We start from the raw sequence: 17672 nt of genomic DNA on the forward strand, positions 1-17672 counted from the left end.
ATTCTAAATCATCAATCTCATTATCACACTCCCACACTATCCCCAAATCACTTGTTGTTGCTAGTAACCATAAATCTACTAATCTCTGTCTTAAACCTACTCAACAACTGAACTTCCACAGCCCTCTAGGATGGAGAATTCCAAAGATTCACCACCCCGAGTAAAGAAATTCCTGCTCATGTCATTCCTAAATGACTGGGGAAACATTCTTTCTGTATTCTCCATGTCTTTCAACTTAAGAATTTTGTAATTTGCTATGAGGTCACCTTTCATTTCTCTAAACTCATCAGAATACAAGCCCAGTCTCTCAAATCACTCCTCCTACATCAATCCTATCATCCCAGAAATCAGCCTGGTGAACTCCCATTGTATCCCTGAGTGTTTTCGTCCTTTGAGAAGGGGGCCAGAACTGCACACAGTAACCTCAAGTGTGGTCTCACCAGTGCTCTGTACAATTGAAACAGAAATGTTTTGCTCCTGTACACAAATCCTCTTGTAATAAACTTAACACATTGTTTGCCTTCCGAATTCCTTGCTGCACCTGCCAATTAGTTTTCAGTGACTTATGAAAAAGGACATTGACTTGCATTTGAACATCAATACGTTACAATCTTTCACCATGAAGAAATACTCTGCACCTTTGATCATCTTCCCAGAGTGGATAACCTCACACTTATCCACATTATATTCTACTTGCCACGCTCTTGCCAACTCACTCAGTCTTTATCCCCTTGAAGGCTCTTTGCATCTCCCTCACAACTCACTCAGTTTTCTGTCATCCACAAACTATTACATTTTAATATTACATTTAATCCCTGAACCCAAATCACTGATACAGATTGGAACAGCTGGGCCCAAAGCACTGATCCTTGTAGTACTCCTCTGGTCACAGCCTGCCAACTGTGAGAATGATACATTTATTCCTTCTCTGTGCTTTCACCAATCTCAGTCCATGTTAGTACATTACCCTCAATCCCTCATGCTTTCACAATCAGTTATGTTTCTTGCTAGTTTACATTTATATTCTATTCTCTCCATCTTTACCAATTTCCAGATCATCCTTTGTTCAATTCTAAAATTCCAATTCTCAGGTTTACAACTTTTGTTGGCACATTTATAATCCTCTTCTTTTGATCTACTTCTTTAAATTGTCTTGTTATTCATAGGTCTCTCACTTTTCCTGTTGGGCATTTTTGCTTTAAAGCAATGTTTTTCTTTTGAAAAACACACAGTAAGTTTTTAGAGATTTCCCATTGTCTATCCAGTGACAAACACTTTAACACATTTTCCAATCCACTACAGCCAAATTTCTCCTTATAACTTCATATTGCCAAGTTCAGGTTCAATCTGTTTTACTTGAGAAAGGATGTACTGGCACCGGAGGGGGTGCAAAGGAGGTTCACTAGGTTGATTCCGGAGTCGAGGGGATTGGCTTATGAGGAGAGACTGAGTAGATTGGGATTATATTCATTGGAATTCAGAAGATTGAGGGGGGATCTTATAGAAACATATAAAATTATGAAGGGAATCGATAAGATAGAAGTAGAGAGCATGTTTCCACTGGCAGGTGAAGCTAGGACAAGAGGGCATAGCCTCAAGATTAGAGGGAGCAGATTTAGGACTGAATTGAGAAGGAACTTCTTCACCCAGAGGGTTGTTAATCTATGGAATTCCTTGCCCAGTGGAGTAGTTGACGCTACTTCAGTAAACGTTTTTAAAGATAAGGTAGATTTTTTTGAACAATAAAGGAATTAAGGGATACGGTGAGAACGCGGGTAAGTGGATCTGAGTCCACGAAAAGATCAGCCATGATCTTATTGAATGGTGGAGCAGGCTCGAAGGGCCGGACGGCCTACTCCTGCTCCTAGTTCTTATGTTCTAATCTGAAAATAAGGCCGAGTGACCCATATCTAGGACAAAACAGAAATTGCCGGAGAAACTCAGCAGGTCAGTCAGGATCTGTGGAGAGAAAGAGTAAATTTCTGTATTGCTTCATTTTTCCAGTGTCTGTAGTTCTTTGTTTTATGTTCCATATCTGGGATTCATTCCTAAATTTTAAGTATTGAAATAGACTAAAAGTGATTAAAATTTATAGGTCAAAGAATTGTTGAAAGAATCAGCACAGATAGAGGCCATACTGTCCTTCACAGCTCAGCCAGATCTTTGATAGATACATCCAATCAGCCTAATCTCCTGCTCTTTCCCCACAGCTCTATAAAGTTTTACCCTTAAATATTTTTTAAAGTCATTACGGAATTTGCTTCCACCACCCTTTCAGGCAATGCATTCCAGATCAAAACAACTAGCTGAACAAAGAACTATTACCTCATACCAGTTGCCTTCTGACGCACTAGCTCTAGGATTGCATTTGCTATCTCAGCCTTCACGATGGCCTTATCCACATCCACCCTCTATTCAACACTGTATGTCAAAGGGAGTAGAGCTGGTCACTTCCAGTATCGATGAATCCCTGCCTTCCTCAATTCAGCGGGAGCTGGCAGCACTGAAGAACACAATCTCACTGAAATTATTCTAAAACTTGCAGTGCTATTTAACTATTACTGTTAAATTTTAATAAGCAAGATTTCTGTTCATCCTTTCCCCAAAACCTCCTATTTTCAATTAAATAACATTTTTAAAATTCTCCATCTCACTAAATTTTAAGTACTTGTTCAAGATGCAGGTACATAATTTAATTTCTTAGTCTTCTTTCCTCTCCAAACTTGTTTTATTCTTCTCAGTTATGAACGATTATTAGAGATATTTTTATCCCTACCCATTATATCCAGGACAAAGCAGCCACTTGATTGGCACTCACCCACCACCTTCAACATTCAGTTGCTTGACCACTGACACACAATGGCAACAGTATATATCGTCTACAAGATGTACAGCAGCAACTTAACCAGGCCCAATTGATAGCACTTGCCAGACCTACAAATTCTATCACCTAGAAGGAGAAGGACAGTGGACACATGGGAACACAACCATTTCCAAGCCACTCACTATCCTGACTTGGAAATACATCTCTGTGCCATCCTTGTTTCTGGGTAAAAATATGTCTTTTTCTTGAGAACAGTTATGAAGAAGGGTCACCGGATCCAAAACATTAACTCTGCTTTCTCTTTACAGATGCTGCCAGATCTGCTGAGTTTTTCCAGCAATTCCTGATTTTGTTCCTAATTATGAACATCTACAGCTCTTTAGTTTGTTGCCAATATAGATTCCTAGGGAACTCCACCAGAAACTTTCCTCCAACCTGAAAAATACCCTTTGATCATTACTCCGTATCCATATTGCTACTTACTATTTTATTTGATGAACTGTAACATTTCTCGCAAGTCCGTTTGTACGGCACTGTATCAACCTCCTTCTCAAAGTCCAAGTACACCACATCAACAGTATTACCCTCATTGACCATTACTGTTATCTCTTCAAAAAAACTCCAGCAAATTAGTTTAAACACAGGTTTCCCTTTAGAAACCCATGGTGGTTGTTCTTTATCAACCCACCTTTTTCCATGCAACAAACTGAAAACAATTTAACCTTCTGAAGCAAACATCTGTTTCAATTGTTCCTGTAGAGTCAGGGAATGGTTTTAGAATTAAAGTTTAATACAATTTATTATAACAGTAAAAAAATTTGCATACCTTTAACCTGTGTAGCGTATATATAAATTATCTGGATAGTTTAGGTGATATGAAGCATAAGAGACACTGTCATCTATATTTCATGTCATGATATATAATACATTATTTGTAACTGTAAAAGACAGACCCTGAAAAGTTCACTTAAATTACCAAGCCAAGATTATCATTGAAGCATATACCTGACCGAAGTTCTTGTCCTTCCATTTGCTCAGCACACAACGGCTGCACTGCAGCAGCTCCTGAAGGACAAGCACACAGATGGCTATGTCAGATGTATGCACTGTCACCAATGGGTAAAGTGTTTCTGATTTCCAATCAGAAGAGATTAGTATATTTCAAAAACAAAGATGCAACTGTTTCAGAACATGCCACTGCACTAGAGGCTGGTTATGATCTCCATGTAGGCTGATCCTTTACAAAAATTAAAGTTGCTGAAAGATAAATAAAGGGGTATAAATTGTTTACTGTCAATTTTGTAACTAGGAAAGTACCTCAAACTCCTTGAGGGTGTCTCGAAGTTTATCTGGACGTCTATTCTTGAGTGTCCACAAGTATTCACGAGCTGGCAAAGAAAAAGTGATCATAATTTTTTAATATAGTGAGAACTCCACTACACAACTTACTCGAATCATTCTATTGTGGCAGCATTAGTGATCAAGCTGAACTTGACAATGAAATCCAGTATCTAAGGTCACAATAAAAAGTCAAATTATCTAATGAAATCAGTTAATAAAAACAAAATTGGTACGTTCAAATTAGAAGCAGGAGCAGGCTACTCAACCCCTTGAGCCTGCTCTGCCATTTGACAAGATCATGGCTATTTGGATTGTGCCTTCAAGAATACTTCCTTCTTACCCCAAAATCCTTTGGCCTCCTTGTTAATCAGAGATCTATCTGCTTCTGCCTTCAAAATATTTAATGGCCTGTCACCACCACTCTCTGGAGAACAGAGATCCACACACTCACAACACTGACAGAAAACAAATTCTTCTTGTCTTCATCTTAAATAGGAGACTCAGTGGAAGTATGCCAATGGGAGTAACCAGAGGACAGATTTAAATTAAGTAGCAAAAAAAAAAGCCCAGGAAAATGAGGCTTTTTTTAAAAAACACAGTGAATTGTGATCTGGAATCCACTAGCTAAAAGCTTGGAAGCAGATTCTAGAGACATTTTCTGAAGTGAACTGGATAAATACTTGAAGGGAAAAATATCATGAGCTATGGGAAAAAAACTAGAAGGTGAAATTAAAAGCTGACGGAGGAACAAAGAGCTGAAAGGATCATTCTGTACAGAAGGAAGCCAATGAACCAATGCCAAAATAATCTGGAAATTAATAAAGTGTTATACGGCTGGAAAATTAGCTTCAGATGTAATGCAAACCAGGAGCAGGATAGACTTTAGTGGACAGACAATATACTTTTATTGGAAATTGGAAACTTATAAACTGTCTGTTTTGTATCCAAATTAAGGTAAGACTAAAATTTGGTGATTCATGGTCTTGAGAGCCTCGAAGTTGGCTCATACCTATGTAACAATGTACTGCCAGTTGGTACATGCTGCCTACGCTGAAGAGGCTAGTGGCAGGACCGAGCTGAAATAGACTGAGACCCAATTTGTTTCTTAACAGTAAGTTTCAGGCAACAGTTGAGGGTCCAGACACAAATTCCCACCACTCTTTTGGTAACAGCTTCTGCTGAATTCCTTATTGGAGTTATTAGTGACATTCATCATGATTAAGGAATGTCATTTTGATATGGTTATATGTTAGATTTTGTTAATTGGAATGAAGTGAAAGCAGTCACGGGCTGCTTAAAACTATTAAATGCTATTCAACTTTATTTATTATTGCCAGTCATTTTAGTATAAAAATGTTTGCTTCCCTTCTTGAAAGGGATTATTAAGATTGACACATAGATTCTTTGGTTTTTATTTTATTCAGGAGGATATTCAGAACAAAAGGGCTTAGCAAAGAAATGGCTTGTGCATTTAGTATGATAACTGACATCCATGATTTAAGGTAATATTCTGTTACCAAGGAGAACAGGTAGACTATACAGCTAGCATTCAGTGCATCTTTGTCAGCACTGTTCTTTATTCTAAGAAGTTGCTGAGCCTATTGGAGAAAAGCCATGATAACTATGCAGAGGAACCAGACTCCTAATTGCCAGAAACGTTGGAAACACATTACTTAAATTAAGATCTTAAATAACACTCTGTAACATTACTTCATTACTTACCCTCCGTCATATGCTGCTTTGCTTCCAGGTAACAACAATCTGATGGTGACACTTAAGGAATTCAAATGACAAAAATGAAAATAAAGAAATGACATATAACGATAGTCCAAGTTAACACTAAAAAAAATCTTTGCAGCTAAAAACACAGGCAGATGTTATAGTATTATGTTACCATGAACCTTAAATGCAGAAGCAGAATCTGCCTATCACCAGCAATGTAGAGTCAGTATCACAATCAACAATAAGGAAATGAAATTTAACTTTAAGAATGTATTATTTGGCCAGTAATCAGTTGATTGCTTGATAAACACACCAACTAATTCACAACTGCACATTTTGCATTTGCACCAAAGTTGAATTTTACTCCTACAGGATGTTAACAGAGACCTCCATTTTAATATTCTTAAATGGAAGGACGTTAAATCTAGCAAATAGTCTTCCAGGATCAATAAATATTCTAAGTCACTTATCAAAAAAAGGACATAAAGACTGTACTTCTCTGTATTTATATCAGTTGTATTTTGATGCCCTCTGCTGGAATTCTGGTGCATAAATATGGAATTTAATTTTTACTGTATTAAGATGATTCACATTTTTATCATAGTTACTAATAACATAAATGTGAGTGTAAACCTACCTGCCTCTCTCTTATCATAATATTGATAGGTGCCGATATCTGTATCTGTTGTACAATTTGAAAATGAAAATAAATAAAATTTAAAGACCAGCCAAAGTATTCTGGAATTAAATATTATTTTGATATTATAAAGGTCAAACATCCCAAATGATTTTATTTGCATGTAATAAAGATAATACATACCTTTTAAAATCAGCTTCCAAAAACAGAGAAATTCACAGGAAATGATAGATTTTTAACGTTAATTCTTAGAAACTCCAATACACGCCAAAAATTGAACATCTACTACACATGAATTTTGCAATAATTTAAATACATCCTTAAGTAAGTTCATCGACGGGACTAGTGTGTAGATATTACGCCATAAAGACACCTCGACACAATCCAGCTCAAACAACTAAGTACACTTCAATTAAACATTATATCCATTTGTTTTTTTAAATGGTATTTTGAGAAGTTATACAAATTTTGACTGATGCAACTGTTCCTTAACATGGTATTTTCTCATTTTTAAAGCTTTTCATACTTTTCCTTTTCTGCCTTCACTGTTCCATGAAGGCTGAAAAAAAAATCTAAAATTCTAGATCAATAACCAAATAAATGCTTTGCACTACTATAATCATAAAATGATGAATCCCTACAGTGTGGAAGCAGGCCATTCAGCCCACTGAGTCCATACTGACCCACCAAAGAGAATCCCATCCAGATCCACCCCCCCCCATCCTATCCCTATAACCCTGCATTTACCATAATTAAACCACCTAGCCTGCACATCCCTGGACGTTACCGACAATTTAGCGTGGACAATCCAGCTAATCTGCACGTCTTCGGACTGTGGGAGGAAACCAGAGCACCTGAAGGAGACTCATGCAGACATAGGGAGAATGTGCAAACTCCACACAGATAGTCGCCCAAGGGTGGAATCCACTCAGGTCCCTGGTCCTGTGAGTCAGCCGTGCTAACCACTGAGCCACTATGCTGCTCATTACTAAGTGGCAACTTTCTGAAGTGGAAGACAGCTTAAAAAAATTCTTGGTGAGCTTTATTGACAAGACGATCCTCTCTCTTCTTTCTGGCTGTGCTAATTAACTGATCTCACCAAAGTGGAAGAAGTGTTTTGCAATTGATATCAGTGCTCTCAGTGAAAAGAAGAAATCTACCATTGTTCCCACACCTAGTTATTATCCAAGTATTATGGACCAGATTAAACCCCCTTGAAATATATTAAGAAGATAGCCTAGACCTCAAGTTTTTCTTATATTTAAAGGCAAGTGTAAGGCATTGTGCTCTGGGTGCAATTTGATTGGTCAATCTACAAGGCTTGAAGCAAAACATGCTTTATTCTTACACTATACTTAAAATACAAACAAAAGTAAGAAGAATTGAAATAACTCTATTGGAAAACTTAACAGAATAATAGATTATTTAACAACTAAACATTAACTGTTCCAATATAGAAACATCCCAAAAACACACCCTTGGCAAAGACAAATTCGGTAAGATAGACTGTCTCCCACACAATTCTCGCAGCAAAGAGAACTCCAGCATTTAACTGTAACAGAGAAAAGAATAACAGGTTCCAAGTTTCAAGTTTCAAGACCCCAGCAACTACTGAAAACTAAACTAAAATCTGGTTCTGTGGGAGCCTGACTCCACCTACTCATACTTCTTTTGTTTGCTTTTAAAAAAAAACAAAGTTAGCTCAATTGTTGGGCTCAGAGCAGACAGCTCATCTCCAAACTTAAAACCCTTGCTTTCATAAGAAACATGACAGGACAAATTCTTCTTAAAGGCACATCTCGCATCATAAGTTACTCTGACTGGAAAGCCCACGTGGCTACACCGAGTTCTGGTACACATCATTGCTGCTGAACATGGGTTCGGTTATCTGTCCTCACTGAAGAAGATCCTATTTGATCTCACAAAAAATGTTTGTTTGGTTGGAACACAGAAACATACACTATTGAGAGTCACTGACTTTGGGGGGGATCTCCACATACAAATACAGAGAGAGAAGTGGGGAGTATATTGGCAAACTGAAAAATATTTGCTGTTTCTATATATGTTGAATGAGAATTCAGATTCCACCTGGTATCAAAAATCCTGAAAAATAATGATACAAGTTCATCAAAGCTTCGCAGTAAAGCTTTTCATTTAAATGGAATTGCCTAGAGTCATACAGCATGGAACTAGATCCTTCAGCTTCAGCTTGTCCATGTTGACCAGGTTTCCTAAACTGAGCTAGTCCCATTTGCGTGCATCTGCTCCAAATCTCTTTAAACCTTTTCCTATCCATGTACCTCTCTAAATGTCTTTTAAATGCTGTAATTGTACTTGCCTCTACCACTTCCTCTGGCAGCTTGTTCCATATATGCACCATCTTGTTTGTGAAAAAGTTGCATCACAGGTCCCTTTTAAATCTTTGCCATCTCAGCTTAAACCTACGGCCTCCCAGTTTTGGACTTGTCTCCCCTGGGGAGAAGGCCTTGACTATTCACCTTATTTATATTCCTAATAATTTTATAAACCTCTATAAGGACACCCCTCAGCCTCTTACGCTCCAGGGAAAAAGTTCCAGCCTATTCAGCCTCTCCTTAAAACTCTAACTGTCCAGTCTCGGTATCATTCCTGCACCCTTTCCAGTTTAATAACATCCTTACTATAGCAAGGTGACCAGAATTTTACGCAGTACTCTAAATATGGCCATACCAATATCCTGTACGGCCATAACATGACATCCCAACTCCTGTACCCAATGCTCTGACTAATGAAGCAGAGTGTGCTAAATGCCTTCTTCACCACCCTGACTACCTGTGATGCTACTTTCAAGGAAGTATGAACCTGCACAACTCGGTCCCTCTCTTCAAAAACACTCCCCAGGGCTCTACCATTAACTATGTAAGTCCTGCCCCGGTCTGTCTTAACAAAATGCGACACCTCACATTTATCTAAATGAAACTCTATCTGCCAATCCTTGGCCCACCTGCCCAATTGATCAAGATCCCATTGTAATCTTAGATAACCTTCTTCACTGTCCACTACACCGCCAATTTTGGTGTCATCCACAAACTAACTAACCATGCCTCCTATATTTTCATCCAAATCATTTATATAAATGATGATCAACAGTGGACCCTCACTGATCATGCGGCACACTGCTGGTCACAAGCTTCCAGTCTGAACAGCTACCCTCCCTCCCCTAAAAACCATTAAATAGTTTGTACATCTTGGCTCATAGTACACCTGTAATAAAGAAGACAGTATTACTCGCCAGTTGATTGGCCATAATGTGCAATGCTCTAACAGCTCAATAAACCTAAATCAACATTTAGATTTCTAAAACTGGTGAAAATACAGACAAACAAACTGCATTAAGAGGTGCAATTTCTTTCTGCATTTGGTTTTTGAAATATTTCAGTATAAAATAAAATTTACCAGTGTGCTGAAATATAAATTCACTTTAAATGAACACATAATAGATAACGTATTATGTTAACAGCAAAGCAAAAACCATTATCACATAATGCTTCTTAAAAATGTATGAATGGTAATTTTTCGGTGTATTTCTAGATGCAAGAATGAAAGGGATAAAACGATTTAAATCAAAAGAAGTTAGAAAATCTAGGCAAGACTCAATTACCCTTGACTTGTAAGGCATTCTTCATAGACCACAGGTGCAGCTCAGCCAGGCAGACAGACATCTGATGGCAGTTGGAGCTCAGCTCTGTGAAAGAAACAACACAATGTATGAAAATTAATTAGCCTCCATTAAGCATAAAATTAAACTTCTCTGCAAGTGGAATTGTAAAATGGTCCCTCAAGAACTATATTTTAAGATGAAATGTGTCAACACATATTAGCTTTAAAAAAGGCAGAAAAGGAACAGCAGTTTATTCCTCCTCTCCCCACAGGACTTGCTATTATGAGCTAGGTCTACAAGGAAACCCCAGAAGGCAGCACTGTTTGAGAAACCCATTAACCAATGGCTCAAATTCCATATGCTGCCTTTATAATTCTTTGCATTTGGGAAAGACTGAAAGTTTATTGATTTCACACTTTAATTAATGTAGTGGCTACCCGTAAGAAACAGTTCTTAAAGTTTGATTCTGACATGCTTTAATAAATATTGGGAAAGTTGGAAAGATTAATGAAATATATGTAACTTCAGCTATTTACTGTAACTCAACTTTGTGTGTCACTCATGGCACAGTGTAGTGGTAGAAGTGGTTTTCTAACATAATAGCAAACAGGTGTATTTTCAGTCCTTTAGCTGCTTGGTTGCACTGCTGTGATACACTAAATACTAGCAAATGCCAGTTGGGCTGTATTACCTGTTTTTAACCTGCATTTTCTACGTAATTCTACATAATAAATGTTAGCCAATACAATGGGAAAACTGTGGCACTCTTTTGAAAATAATACCACAGAACCTTTTTTTGCCTATCTGCTTAACATCCTCTGGTTAGGCAACAAAAGGTTACATAAAGTCTACAAAAATAAACAAAGAAAGTAAACATGTTTTCCCACTTGCAGATGGCTTTGTGATGAAACTTTGAAAGGGAGAATGCCAAATCATCTGGATTTGCCTCACAATTACAGACTGGAAAGATTCTTGTACTACGGTCCTAATTTGACATTCTCTTCCAAGCAAAAAGACTTTGATGTCAAGTTATTCTTTTAATCAGTAAACAGAGGTCTAAGATGATAGTCTTTTAGAGCACTTAAGAAGATCAGGTCAATATCCCCATATCTTCTAAAATTAACTTTTCAGAACTCATTAATTTCATTTAAACCTTTTTCTCCCCTTGATACAATCAATGACTTTCAAAGTTTAATAATGACTGACAGGAAAGATGTTATCAAGATTTGATTGCAATGATTTTTGATGTATTTATGAAATGAGGAAGTAACCGAGAAGAGGAAACATAACAGATTACGTTGCCATGATCTTTTGAAAGTTCTAGGGCATTCTCCCCTTATGTATGTAAAGAACAGATGTTACTTCAGCCATAGCTGCAGAAAATGTCACTGCTGTCTCTCACCATATTTTGTGACAGCTTGACCTGAAGCAGGACTGATGTGAATAATCTGATTCTACCAGTTATAACCACAATCCAGAACCAGACCCTTTGATATTACACAGCCTACACAAAAATTACTGACAGGTCTTTGGGACAAATGAATATTTCCTCAGACAAGGAGAAACATCTGAGAAAATCAGGCCTAATATTCAAAACTGTGACTATCCTCTCTTGAAGAGAGGAATAAACATCATGTCACTTTTTTTTCTGTAAAATCAACACAGGGTATTTGCAATATCAAAGTTATAAATTATGACAATTTGCCTGCCCCAGTATAAAGTCCTGTAATAACATGCACACATGACATTCCACAAGGAGAAAGGTCACAACACTCAAAGTGGGCATCAGTTCCTGACATTCAGATCAATATTTTCATGATCATGGTTACCTTATGAGAATTTTGCTTGTAAGTTTTAAATTTTGAAGTTTTTCTATTGTAACCTTTCTACAATAATAAAACTACCTCCTCAGTTTGGGTTACTATAAATTACAGAGAGTCATACAGTTATAGAAACACAGAGTGTGGAAACAGACCCTTCGGCCCAACTCATCCACGTGGACCAGATATCCTATATAAATCTTGTCCATTTGCCAGCATTTAGCCCATATTCCTCTAAACCCTTGCTATTCATATAACCATCCAGATGCCTTTTAAATGTTGTAATTGTAACAGCCTCCACCACTTCCTTTGCCAACTCACCTCATCTATGCACCACACTCTGCGTGAAAAAACTGCCCTTTAAGTCTCTTTTAAAAATCTTCCCCTCACCTTAAACCAATGCCCTCTAGTTTTGGACTCGCCCAATCCAAGGAAAAGACCTTGCCTATTTACCCTATCCATGCCCCTCATGATTTTATAAACCTCTGTTAGGTTAGCCCTCAGCCTCCGATATTCCAGGGAAAATAGCCCAGCATATTCAGCCTCTCCCTATAGCTCAAACCCTCCAACCCTGGCAACATCCTTGCAAATCTTCTCTGAACCCTTTCAAGTTTCACAACATCCATTCTATAGCAGGGAGACCAGACCTGCATGCAGTATTTCAAAAATGGCCTAACCAATGTCCTGTACAGCTGCAACATGACCTCCCAACTCCTATAGTCAATGCACTGACTAATACAGACAACGATATCAAAACCTTCTTCACTATCCTATCTATCTATGACTCCACTTTCAAGGAACTATGAACCTGCACTCCAAGGTCTTTTTGTTTAGCAAAACTGCCCACGATGTTACCATTAAGTGTACAAGTCCTGCCCTGATTTGCCTTTCCAAAATGCAGCACCTCACATTTATCTAAATTAAACTCCATCTGCCACTCCTTGGGCCATTGGCCCGCCTGATCAAGGTCCCATTGTATTCCGAGATTGTTATTACTTTGTTACAACTTAAGATTTAGGCTGTGTAAAAGATTAAAATGTGTACTTTGTAGCCTTAGTGAGGGAAATAATTAAATCCAGAAATGTTCTAGGTAGAACTATTATCTACATTTATTTTCTCACTTGGTGCTATCCAGCTGCCAAATGAATAGACAATAGGAGCAGAAACAGCTAACGTGAAACTCTTCAATTACACCAGGAATAAAACCAAACCATTTTACTAATGGTACCAATGGTACCTATCCTTAAAGACATCCTAACTTTCATCATGTTATGCCTATCACTGGCTCTCAAAAACACAAAACAAATTGATAATTTTGGCAATATTTATTAATACTGATAGAAAGAAATCAGGCAAATCCTTCTCAATATAAAATCTCCAATACTACAAACAAAATAATGCAAATTATTGAATTTTAAGATAGACAATCAAAAGTTAGATGAAAATAATCAGTAAAAGAGCAGAAGTATTCATTTGTTACTGAACAAAGATGAAAATAGAGAACAATGGAAAATGAATATATAATTGTGTTTAATGAAAAGAAAAATATATAAACTGTACACAAAAATATAGTGTAAATATGGAAGAATTTGGCTACCTTACAGTAATCTAGATAAGATCACTCCAAGACACTTTTATGGAACTATTGTAAATGTTTTCAGACTCCTGAAAAGTTGGATAGGAGTCCTGAAGTCTGACAATTATCCATTCAGGGGAAATGCAATTAGTTTATTGTACACCTGAAACAACCTCTGTTCTCTTGAGAGAGAATGAATCCCCATCAGATTTTTTGACAAGCTGTCAACCACATGCAAGAAACCCTGCACCCAACTTATTACAGCAGTATGCTTATTACCTTTCTTGGCAGTTCATTTGAAAGTCATGTGCAAACTTGCTTACAGCTTACAATAAATTAAGCCCTGCATACAAGTGCTCTCCCAATACAGGAATAAAAAGCAAAATCTCTATCCTCCTGATCAAGATCGCTTTCTAAATCTGTTATATCTCAGAATAAAACACCCTTAATGAAATAGTCACATGCACATGGCTTTTAATCAATAAAAAATGAAATAGTATGGAACTTTATTTAAATATTTTTGCAGTGAAGAATATAAATACATAACTAGCTCAATAGAGTGGCTTGAAATTGACCAGTAGGTTCCAGAACTATTCAAGACTAAGGATTAAGGACAGGAGTGACCTAAGACTAGAAACACACTATTTTGCTGGAGTTAGGCTCTTACGCTTATTCTAAACGGATTCAAGGCAGCTTGTGAGTGATACAGTTTCGCACACCAAACCAATGTCTGGAAGCTGTCAAAGAAAATGAGATGTTAGGCTCAGTAAAAAAAATGGAGTAAGCACATCATGGGAAGCCATCCTACTACCATGAGGAGCATTGACCGAGTCCTACCTAGAGTACAGTATGTAGTATTAAAACCCAGATTACAGAAGGAATACAACTGAGTTAGAAATGCTACAAATGATAATAAAAGAGGATTGGAGAATGAAACACATGGAAGGAGTCTAGGAACCAGAAATCTTCTCACTGCAAAAACAATGGAGTACGATTAGGGATATGACAGACATTTAAAACAATAAACCTCAAGAATGTGAATCAGTCAGGACTACTTCTATTGATAAAAGTTAGCTGTGCAAAGGACAATCAGTTTAAGCTAAGCAGAAATCATTTCAGGCAGGTTGTAAATAAGCATCACTGACAGGGTGACGGGTTACTGAAACAGATTACTGGGAGAGATTATATTTTAGATTTCAAGGTAAAATGCCATCAACAGGAATGCATTATCAAATAAGGGGAAGTAGGGTCATAGTGTAATATCCTTGGAATAGTAATACAGAACCCAAGGCTAGCGTTTTGGAACATGGGCTCAAATCCCACCTTGGCAAATGTGAAATCTGAATTCAACAGAAAGAAAAATGGAATTAAAAGTTAGTTTAATGGTGTAAAATGGTCATAAAAACCCATCTGCCTCATTGATGTCCTTTAGGAAATGAAATTTGCCTTCCTTACCTGGTCTGGCCTAAATGATTCCAAACTCACAGCAATATGGTTGACTTTTAACTGCCCCCTGTGTTGCGAAATTGGTATACTACTTGTGGATTGGAAGGCAGGACATTAGAATTTGTTTGTAAAATGATGGGTTGGTGGGGGCGGGAGAGGGGGGGGGGGGGGGCGGGGGGAGTGTTTTTTTCAGGCTTTAAAAGAATCTCTGCAGGCAGCAGCACATGCACAGAGAGAGTTCTTGAAATTGAAACGTTTTATCAAAAGGCTGCACTCTTAGCAGGTAAAGCAGCATTTTAACTAGGACAACAGGGTTTTGAATTTAGCCAATTAAATTTAAACCAGGCCGTAGATACCAAAACCCAATTAAGTTTAAAACTGATGGTTTTGACAACCTCAGACCAATCCTATTGTAAGAAGTTAATTGGTCATAAAGGGTATAAAAGAAGAGGGCATTTGAAAATCGGTGTGAGAGCATACTGTCTTCTATTAAGAGAACCACCTCTTAACAGCAATCAGCTCTAAAGAAAGAGAAAATCACTGGCTCTCATATAAATCTCTAAGATCTCAGAGTAAGTACCATCTAAATAAAGGTACTGTGGCACTCTTAGCTAATATTCCTGATACAAGAATCCAACAGAGGAAGGCGTTCCTGACTGGAGAAGGCATAGAACATTCCGGAAGATTTATCCTGGCAGTAATTTTGAGAGATTAAGCTTTAATCTTTCTAATTAATTTGCTTTATTATGTGGGACTTCTACATATTGGAACAGCACACCATTAGAATTTTAGGTTTATTCAGGAATATTTAGTAGTTGAGAGGGAATTGTTCGGTTTGTTAGTGGTTCTATTAATTTGTTAACTGTCAGGGTTAGATAAATAAATTGTTACTTGTTGATTATAAAGTGAGTACCAGGGATTTTTTTCATTTAACCACTCCTTTAACAGATTATGAGGTGAGGCGAGCTTCTCTGGGTGTTTTGGTTTTAATTTTTTTTACTCATTAACAGGACGAGGGCACCACTGGCAGCATTTATCGCCTATCTCAAATTGCCAGAGGGCAGTTAAGAGTCAAGCACGTTGCTGAGCATCTGGAGTCACATGTAGGCCAGACCAGGTAAGGATGGCAGTTTCCTTCCCTAAATGAAGGAAACTGTCAGCGACAGGTTGCCCATTCCTTTGCAACATTCTGTAACACTCAGTTCCAGGAAAATTAGGGATGGGCAATAAATGCTAGTTCAGCCAGCAATGTTCACTTCCCATGAATGAATATAAAAGAAGATACAACTGCTTGGCAACAGCGATTGGATTATACAGTCTTTGTCTCTTCCATCCTGGAGATGTCTAATTAAGTGTCAGCAGTGGAAGAGGGCCAAAGCCAAAAGAAAAGCTACCATTGCTGTCTACTACCTCAAAGCCATTCCAAACCAGTAACCATTTTGGTGATTTAGTTTTAAGTGTTATTTGGAACAAAAAGAAAAATAAAATCACATCTGGATATAAATTAGTTGGGTTATTGTATGGATGATTAACAAACTCACATCAGGCTTCTCTATCCAGCTTAATGAAGCCATTAACCTGATTTCTACACTCTTATATTCTCACAATTTCTACAAGGCTTCACCTAAAGAATCAATCAGATTGCAGAAATGTGTGCTTCAGCTAATATAAAATATGATTTTAAGGTAATAGTGCTTTAAATGTAGGAGGGTGAGGTGGGGATGATCCCAACATCTCTGATTTTCTCCAGAAACCTCTGTTGTGCTTTCTCCCAGCATTATGTACTGTGTATTAGCAGCTGGCATGGTGATTTAATAGCTAGGTTGAGCAAGAGCTATTCAGATTGGTTTACCATACCCATGAATCTCTGGAGCTCAGTCACATTCTGAGGAAACCTCAATTACTAGTCTTGTGTGAATGAAGTCAGACACCAATGTATCCAAGGAACTCACTAGGTGGTTGTGACAATTCAAATTTGCTGTTGAGTATAAGTCCTGATTCATGTAGGCTCAATATCTTACACTCTGCTGATATGATCTGTTTCAATGAATCCATGGTTCAAGACGTTATCCATGTGACACACAACTATATCTGATCCTAGAACAATATGTAACGTTGTTTTTTGGAAGATTTCTGGCACTGAATTGACACTGCTTCCCTCTAGTGGAATATCAGCACTCCAGTAGCATCTGCTTGGTTCCTTGATTTTGCCAAGGTCAGGCAGCTCTACATTTGGAAAGTTAAAATGCAACCCCATCAGAGTCAACATGGTTTTCTGAAGAGTGAATCATGTTTCACTAATTTATTAGAATTCTTTGAAGATGTAACAAGCAAAGTGGCTAGTGGAAATCCTGTAGATGCAGTATATCTGGACTTCCAGAAAGCATCTGATAAGATACCACACAAAAGATATACAAGGTAAGATCCCATTGTGTTAGGGGTAATTTACTACCTTGGATACAAGATTGGCTAACCAACAGAAAACAGAGTCAGAGTCAGAGCAAATGTGTTTTTTTCTGGTTAGCAAGCTGTAAATAATTGGGTGCCACAGAGTTTGATCTTCAGGCACCAACTATTTGCAATCTATAATAATGGTTTGGATGCAGGGTTAGAAGGTAATATAGCCAAATTTGCAGATCTTCTGAAATGGGTGGGATAGTAAGTTG

The 17672-nt window shown here is 37.6% G+C and overlaps 2 protein-coding genes across 2 annotated transcripts in view; both read right to left on the reverse strand.

Annotated features, from left to right (window-relative positions):
- ehbp1 (EH domain binding protein 1) overlaps positions 1-3421 on the reverse strand; it is a 191815-nt gene extending 188394 nt beyond the window's left edge. Inside the window, exon 1 of the mRNA XM_048600883.1 lies at positions 3308-3421. Coding sequence (XP_048456840.1) covers positions 3308-3421 — 114 coding nt within the window. The remainder of the gene's footprint in view (positions 1-3307) is intronic.
- A 375-nt stretch (positions 3422-3796) lies between these two features.
- The window catches only part of LOC125483977 (WD repeat-containing and planar cell polarity effector protein fritz homolog), a 44626-nt gene continuing 30750 nt past the window's right edge, over positions 3797-17672 (reverse strand). The window contains exons 2-6 of the mRNA XM_048600884.1: positions 10165-10248; positions 6525-6569; positions 5888-5938; positions 4142-4212; positions 3797-3889 (exon numbers count right to left, since the gene is read on the reverse strand). Of these exons, the coding sequence (XP_048456841.1) occupies positions 3797-3889; positions 4142-4212; positions 5888-5938; positions 6525-6569; positions 10165-10225 (321 nt within the window). The 5' untranslated portion in view covers positions 10226-10248. The remainder of the gene's footprint in view (positions 3890-4141; positions 4213-5887; positions 5939-6524; positions 6570-10164; positions 10249-17672) is intronic.

This window comes from Rhincodon typus, chromosome 9 (genome assembly GCF_021869965.1).
Source record: "Rhincodon typus isolate 14 chromosome 9, sRhiTyp1.1, whole genome shotgun sequence".
In the NCBI taxonomy this organism is placed as follows: domain Eukaryota; kingdom Metazoa; phylum Chordata; class Chondrichthyes; order Orectolobiformes; family Rhincodontidae; genus Rhincodon; species Rhincodon typus.